The sequence below is a fragment of the Liolophura sinensis genome, chromosome 1, assembly GCF_032854445.1.
Source record: "Liolophura sinensis isolate JHLJ2023 chromosome 1, CUHK_Ljap_v2, whole genome shotgun sequence".
NCBI lineage: Eukaryota > Metazoa > Mollusca > Polyplacophora > Chitonida > Chitonidae > Liolophura > Liolophura sinensis.
This window is the reverse complement of record NC_088295.1, coordinates 57,552,524-57,560,993: the sequence shown is the minus strand read 5'-3', so window position 1 is coordinate 57,560,993 and position 8,470 is coordinate 57,552,524. Positions and strand designations below refer to the sequence as shown.

The 8,470-nt window shown below is 40.3% G+C and overlaps 1 protein-coding gene across 1 annotated transcript; it reads right to left on the bottom strand.

The window, feature by feature from the left end:
• Positions 1-532: 532 nt before the first annotated feature.
• LOC135481844 (steroid 17-alpha-hydroxylase/17,20 lyase-like) lies at positions 533-7,341 on the bottom strand. Its single transcript, XM_064761578.1, has 6 exons — positions 6,428-7,341; positions 4,533-4,619; positions 3,470-3,679; positions 3,062-3,231; positions 2,591-2,694; positions 533-2,034 (listed from the first exon to the last, which is right to left on the bottom strand). Exons 1-6 carry the CDS (start codon positions 7,121-7,123, stop codon positions 1,772-1,774), a joined length of 1,530 nt encoding a protein of 509 aa, XP_064617648.1. The 5' UTR covers positions 7,124-7,341; the 3' UTR covers positions 533-1,771.
• Positions 7,342-8,470: the final 1,129 nt, after the last annotated feature.

Genomic DNA, 8,470 nt, shown 5'->3' with positions numbered 1-8,470 from the left:
AAGATGTCGTACATATACGGTAATCGCCCGTATAGAGCAATGGTGTGGTAATAGTGACGCTCAAAATATCGTAAGACAAATGTGCGATAAAGAAATGTCGAACACGGTTTTGTGAAACTGGGCCCTGATTGTTGTTTGATTCAGTTGATCGTAGACAGCTGTTCACTTGGTAAAATGGCATCGTTTATGAAGCTTTGTCAGCTCGCGGAAAGCATTACAAAAAGTCACTAGATATTTTGTCTTTCAGGATTTATAACTGATCCCTCTTTAAATGGGTTGGTTGTGGACTGTTGTATCAAATTAAAATGGAAATGTTTATGAACGTGAAGCTTCGTCAGCTGACAGTAGACCAAACAAGTATTTTTCCGTAAACCGTACCTGGGGTATAAGGATTTGCCTGCAGTTTGTGGTTCTTATTTACTGTCGCAAGCATCGGGATACTAACAAGATGACACCAGCAGCCCAAATAAATGAGGATTCGAACCTTTTTCCTTGCACCAAAATAATCCTCATGAAATAAATGAACTCGTCGTTGTGTAGTTCATCAAAATATTTTATTATAAAAATGCAGATAACATCTCGCTTGACATACAAACGTAAGTTGATCAATATTTTAATTTCCAGTTTCACACCGAGGCCGTAAGGTGCCAGGAATTTGGAGAATTCGTATGAAATACACATTAATGCCATTCCAGGAGACTAGTACAACATTTTTGTTCAGCGTCTCAAAGTCAAAAACTCTTAATGTTATCTTAATCAAAACAAATAATTTAGACTTTAATGCTGACAAGATACTTCATACATGTAAAAGACATCAAATGAATTACCCTTTCGTGATAAATTAAATAATAATGCTGGTAATTTTTTTCAACAAACAAAACACAAAAAAGTCATTCAGGTCAGAGTAGCTGCCTGTTGTGATTTTCAACAAATATCATAAATGCAAATGCTAATTACATAATTAGCATATTTTACATAATAATTTACCCAACAATGAAATAGATTGCATTGGTCGTTCACATTCCTTTCCAAACTTTTACGTACAAAGATAATTCACATCTTTTAATCTTATTTACCACAAAAAATAAACTCTTTTCCCCTGTTTTAAAGCTTTTCTAAGCAGTTGCCCAGCAACAAAATCTAATTTTTTATCCTCCCACTAGAGAGCGTTTTGCTTGACGTCAGAGACGCCATCTGTTGGCCTTTTGTAAAAACAAACGTTTCTTGAATGTTTCACTCATTTTAGCACTAATTGCATTGCCCTTTTTCCACACATACTGACCACACATACTGACCTCACATACTGTCTACAAATACTGACCACACGTACTGACCACGTTCACCGTTCAGAACTTAAATGCCTTCAATTTCTGGATAAATATAAAACAATAACAACAACAACAATGTAACAAAATAAATAGATAAGCGGAAGGTTCGCCAGCAACATACTGAAGTTTGGTGGGTTTTCTTATGATCTGCCTTCCGTTTCTCTGTCTCATTTTACGACTGGCCGTTACAATCGACTGACGAAAACCTCATTGGAATAACTCAAATCTATCAATCATTTCAGTCAAAAATAAATAGCTTGATGATAATGGTGATATGAAATATATTCATGAGTACATGAAAGATGATAAAAAAAGCATTCCAAGGAAGATATTGCACTCTCACAAGCTGCCAAATTGGACTACAGATCCCAACAGGACGTTGCCCATTGGTTGTCTGGATTTCAAAGGTCTTTGAACAAAGTCATCAGGGTATAATGTCATTTCTAATGGCTGGAATTGTTCACTATATGTCTCGGCCGGAGCACTATATCAAAAGGTTTTGGCCTCATTGTGAGGCCGGCTTGACCAGTCAGTTCCGGAAGTTTGCTCGGGTCGGCAGCCTCGATTCGGTACCGTGATAATATATGGGCACAAAACATGAAAATCTCCATCTTTGCTACCGTGGAGCCGAGACATACTCTGCTACCGATTCCGAAAGGTATGTAACCCCGACGATATATCTTCTCTCCGTGCTCCATGAAACGTTCTGTGAAGAAAAAATATACATTTCATTAAAGTTTACGTCTTACAAAGTCTGCTTGTTACAAACACATTTATAGAAATTTCTATACCAAACTCATTTTTTTTTTATTTTGTAACTTGAGACAGTAGACGGACATCTACATAAAATTCCATTGGGGATTTTAGGAGGAAATTAACGAGCCATATAACACACAACAGCAATGTACGCGACCTGTACGTGCCATATCTCGAATGATGTATCAATGCACGTCGCATTAACACACGAAGACTACATAACAATATCTGTATGGCGCAATCATTTTCACAGAGCTGAGTGTATACATTGCATAAAACAGTAATATGCAAGACCACACAAGGAGCAATCTACACCAATCTAAATAATGCTATCGTTCATGTTTTCGGATGCAGAAGACTTGCCAAAATGAGGACGAAACCTTGGCACAGCGCCAAAAATCTCATCCACATCTGAAAGCTACCAAACAGTGACTTGCAAAAGTCGAAGAAGGGTCTTCTAAAGTACACATAGCTGTATATAAATATTCCATTGTGATAAATCTTACCTGGTTTGAACTTGAATGGATCCATCCAGGTGTTGGGATCATGGTGAATTGACCATATGTTCATAATAACCATCGTGTCTTTAGGTACATCGTATCCCCCGACTCTGCAATGTAGAACACGTTCTCATTTACACAGATGGCTAAGCCTACATTAAAGTACTCTACAGCATTTAATGGATTTTTTTTGCTATAATAACAAAGGTCATTGTCCTTATAGCAGTGCCACGTAGAAGTATTTATGAACTAGAAACTTCAGTATCACGCAAGGGCAGAGTTTTGACAAAAGTACTTTAAACGCATATATTAAGCCGCAAATTCACAAATGACTACCGATCAAGCCGCTATAGGTGAATACAAACTTTTAATATGAACGTGTTAATCAAGAGTCTTTACGATCAAATTCTTATGACTATATTTGTCAGTCGGAAAGTAAAATTCGGAAGCTTTCCAACAGATTCAATTTTAACTTACTTGGCATCTTTTGTGACCCGATGTGGAAAGCCGACCGGAAGTACAGAGGCTAACCGTAGCGTTTCCTTAATAGAAGCTTCCAAATATGGGTAGTAGGCCTTGTCAGGGGCGTAAATCCCTCCTTGCTCTTCTGCCACTTTTAATACCTCGGTAGCAGCTCTTTCTTGACACTGTAGAAAGAAAAGGAACAGTTTCTAATCAGCTGATGAATTCCCGGATGAAGCCAATAGCAAGAAACTCAATCTAAAATGTCAGGTAAATTACCTATAACAAGGTATAATGATGACCTATGAACTGAAAATCTCCCCAAAAATTCAAATAAAGAAATGTTGGAATTTAAGATTTAGGATAGTTCACTTTCCTTTTCTTTTTCCTTCTGTTTACAACCTGCTGGTATATTCTCCTTACCTCCGGATTGTGGATCATATAGATGAGGAACCACAGGATGGAGAGTGTCGTGGACTCAATCCCACCCCCGAAGAGTTCGTACACGATGTGACCAATAGTCTTATCACTGAGCATGTGCATTTTCTCTTCGTCATTTTCCTCTATGGCTTCTTGCTGCAGCTTTAACATGATGTTTAACAAGTCGTTCTCATCCCAGTCTGAAAGGTTTTCCTGCAAATGTAATGATGAAAAGATATGAGATTTTTAAATTCCCAGTTACGCCATTCATATTATAAATATACGATTTGCAGTGTGTGTAGTTTAAAAATCAATACAGCAGTTGCTTGGAACAATGCACAGTATATTACATGCATGTACGTGTAAAATTTTACAAACTGCCTGTATTTAATGCAGTAGTATTGTGCTTTTCATTCACCTCTGACAATTTTACTATTCACAAACAACTGATGACGTCAAAGGTGACGTGGGAATAAAACAGTCACGTGTGTCTTTGGGGTGTTGTTATGGAAATTTACTGCAATTATGCTTGTATAACTATCTGAACTGTTCGCTTGAGATTGATCCCCACAGAATTATCTCCTTTCCCGCGATTGTTGGCAAGTACCGAGTCACAAACACGCACACCAGATGGTCAGGGAAACATACGCATACGGAATTTGCTCAGCTGTTGTGTCAGTGGAATAAAAATGATAGGTTTAGAGAGAAAAAAATCGATATCGCTCACAAAATTCAGTAGGCAAGTCACAAAATTTGAATTTTATAAAGCATGGTCGAAGTTACGTGGGTGTATTTCAGGCGAATCTGTATGCTAAAGCTTCTTCTGTACTCACAAAGGCTTGGTGCAGAATTCAACATTCCGGGCACGCACAGTACACTTCACGTTAAGGACCGATTTCGTTCGGTTTGTGATATTTCTATTTCTAGCACTTAAGATGAAACGTGATATTCGGCCAGGAATGTGAATGTGACAAACAAAGCCACATTCCTCACACGTCACTATGACAGTCTCCATAATTCAGACCAATAAATAACAAGTTGAGAGGATAAGCAAAATTGAACCTACCCTCCTTTCATTGATAAAGTCGTTGACCCACTTTTCTTTTTTCTCTAAACTTCTCTTAAAACGCATCCAACTTGGAATGGGTAGAACCTGAAAAGACATCAACGGTAGGATTCCATGAGAATAAATTGCAGTTGTCATTTGGCAAAGAATCAAAAAACATATTGCGAAAAGTTTCACGCGTCACCGGCATGACTGGATAAACAAATTGCATCATCGGCTAACCAAGGTTGTGTACCGTATTTACGCAGCACAGAATCGGCCGAGCAAATGATGCAATTGCTAATGAAATAACGGGGTTCCATTACCACATCAATGACAGCAAAGCAACAGAAGAAGCCCAGCATAATGATTTTATTACGGCATGCTGTGTTGGTATACAGACAGCACAGAATAAAGCTTTCGTGGCCTATAAATTACATTAAGGGATAATTAGGGGCAAATAACTCTCCAGTGCAAACGACACTAGCGCTGTATCACACTGACGCTTTGTCGCGGGTAAAAAAAAACACCAGGCGAGCAAGCCCTCGTAATTGAGATGATAAATGCTGTAACACAGCTTGCATTACGTCATGGTACAAAAACACAGATTTGCCTTAGTCATGTATGATTCATTCAGCATTTCACCTTCATTAAACGCCTATAAATTATCCCACTGTATCCGTTTTTTTTATCTCTAGATCTCTAGTAGTCAAGAATATATGTTCTCTGGTACTTTCATATCTGGTTCCTTAGCAAACGAAACGGACACCGTTTCCGGGATACTTCATGAAAATCGCTTTTGGTTTTCAGAGGAATGGAAGTGCTTATCAATAGCTGATTCAGCCATAGACATCAGATAGTAGCATTAACGCTGTAGTGGCATCGAGCAACACGTGTGTACCATGATAAGCCGTGTGTATGTTGTGCGTTTTCAGTTAGTCTATATGACCTACTGCCTTAGAACTTGCGTCTCGCGGAAGGCGGTCGAGCGATCTATTCTCTTTTGAAATACCGCAGATGTTTACAAAAGGCGGAATGAATGAAGATACGAATGAATGAAAGCTGAGAGTCGAATGGTGAACGCTGTTCTGTAATCGATCGCACTAAACCTTAGGCGAAATTCTCCTTTAATGCAAGCGTATTTTACGGCCCATCCGTACTTTACCTGCTGTATTTTGTCAAAATAGTGGGCTGGAGGTTAGTTTATCTTCATCTGAGAGCCTATTTATCAAGACAGTGCTTAAGCACACCTTACACATCTGAAGAAACTTGGTGCCTGATATCTAAGAGTGGTACTAGCACTGTGTCATGCTCAATGTGTACCCCTAACATACTGAAGTGCTCTGCGGAAGATCTGTGTGCGCCACGGTATATTAATATTTGGCCTGAATGGACAGTGTCCAGATTGACAGGTGGGATGGAGCCAGTATTGATTGGGGAGGGGGGGGGGAGGTATTATTATCTCCCGACAGAATGATTGTACGCCCGCTGGTATATATGGAAAGCCCACATACTCGACAACACGGTGCGATTTCATCATCCACTACAGGACTGTTGTTCGATCGATCCGTCTGGCAAGATGCCAAGACCCAACTAAACTTTCATGCCACAGTCTTTCAGCTGTGGATCATTTTGGACTGAACCCAAATCCTTATAGCTAGTGTAAACACTGACGCTGGGGGGTGTGTGTGTGCCTCGGTTAGCCAATCAGAACGCCGAATTCTCGACACACCCTTGAAATGGACATGTGCGTTGAATTCCTGCGATGTTTACGTGAAGTTTTTTTTACGTGATGGTATAGCGCATTACGTTTAGTTTGCACCGAAAACATCTCTTCGAGTTCACTAATGATGATAGTAATAACTCTCGAAACAAACAAACACGAAATATAAACTATACAAATTTGTTTTACTCACCTCAAGCCACGGGATGAGATCCACAATATTAAAACTCTCAATGTTGTCAACAATGTCTTGAACAATTCGTAGCTGATTCAAAAATTTCTCGTCCGCTGTTTCAAACCTCTTGTTGAGAACACTTTGACAAAGTACATTGGCCACCACACGGGAAATTTGCATTTTGGGATTGAAGGGCTGTTGATCCATACCAAACGTTTCCAGAGAGTCAACTAAACTCGTTGCCTCACGTGACATGATATTGTGAAGCCTATATTTACCCTCCCTTCTCTGAGCTGCTAGGAATGAGTGGACAATTTTGCGGTGGAATTTCAACTCGGCTCCTCCATCATTCATTACAATGTCTCTTCCTTCCCCTAGCATAACTTCCACTGACTTCCTCTTAGACGGACGACCAGCAAATGTGGTGCCCTGTTTCACAAAAGCGTCCAATGTTGCGTCCATGCTGTTGACCACCAAGACATTTTCAGAACCAAGCTTCATCCAAACCAAATCGCCATACTTCTTGCTTAGGTCGGTAAGTGCCACGTGTAGATCCTTACCGAAAATTTGCGGGAGATTGCCGATCAAAGGCCACTGTCGAGGTCCCGGGGGCAGGAAACCATGGATTTTTTTCCAGGTTGTGCTCAGGAAGAAGATGGTCGCAATAAGTGTCAGTGTCACAACCCAACTAAACTGTGGTAATACTTGATCCATGAGATCAAATCTTCGTGCAATGAGACGTCGTCACGTGACCTCACTCTTCTATAAAGTCTGTTCCCCCCAGAAAAAATAATAATACGCCTCGAAGTTTTTTTTAAATCAGGGTCCTTTATACTCCACTGTATATAAAACGTATACTGGCCTTCAGTCGTACACTTCAGTAAAATGTAAACTCCGTGGAGCGTAAAGTTCTCGCCACGCTGGTTTGTGAATGACTGAGCTCGTACGTATCTGGCTGTGTTTATAAACATGCCATGCTTTCACATTGTCAGAGGTCATGATGACGTCAAAGCAAAGAACATCCACTCAACGAGTTAGACGAATCGATTGGTCGAGGGGTGTGTCCTAGAATGTTCCATTCATTGGTCACATTCTCCCGCCAAAAACTGGAGCAGAAGCGCATGCCTGGCATCACATAGTCATGGAAAGTTTACATCCACTGGATATCAACACGACCAGGGATGGAAGTGTCCTCGGTGACCCAAAGCGATAAGTCAACCCCGGCTGACCTCGGCTGGACAAGCCATCCCACTGTTATGCTGAATTACTCTCGACTCGCGTGACCATATGCTTCCTTGTCAGTATGCTCGGACAAGCACATCACAACACCCCCCCCCCCCCCTCCAGCTTCCCCCCACTTCCGAGTTAATTCTCTACTACTAGCAGTACGGCCTGTTACACTTCCCAGCGGCGCAGCGCGAGAGAGGGGGAGAGCTGGAGCAGGTAGCTTAACAATAGCATCATCATGTCGCTCAAGGCCGTTTAGCTCTCTATTACTGTGTGTGTCTATGTTAGCCCTGATACTGGACTACGTACGGGTGAAGCACTCATTAGATACCTAGCTATGTGTCTGATCACTCACGTTAACCCTGATCCTACATTTGCGTGTGTTAGGATTAGAGGGTTTGGGCGGGTATTCCGTGTCTCTTGACTATGTGCAAGAATTTATCAGGTTTAATATTATGACAAATAGTCTCGATCTGTTTCTAATAATTGTGCATCCTTTCTGGTACAGTATATGGCATATGTACATAAATAACAGCTTATGCATGCAGATACATATTTTTAACATAACGCAAAAGTATAGATACTCCAAACAATGATAAGTCGCATATTTGACGTTTTAATATTTGGACAAAATTTTATTTGTCATCTTCAGGATATGAAATATCCTGACAAATAAAATTTTGTCGAAATATTGAAATGTCAAATATGCGACTTCTCACTTTTTTCGGAGTATCTATGCTTTTCCATTATGCTAAGGTTACGGGTGGATCAACACGCTTTGCATATTTTTAAGTGGCAGCATTTGTCTAAGTGTTCTTGGTCCATGGCAGCGTG

Excerpts from the sequence above, each read along its gene's own strand:
- LOC135481844 (XM_064761578.1), bottom strand. The coding sequence starts at position 7,123 with ATGGATCAAGTATTACCACAGTTTAGTTGGGTTGTGACACTGACACTT. Across the intron at positions 4,620-6,427 it reads ATCTCATCCCGTGGCTTGAG|GTTCTACCCATTCCAAGTTG; the intron begins GTGAGTAAAACA and ends ATGTCTTTTCAG. Across the intron at positions 3,232-3,469 it reads ATATGATCCACAATCCGGAG|TGTCAAGAAAGAGCTGCTAC; the intron begins GTAAGGAGAATA and ends TTCTTTCTACAG.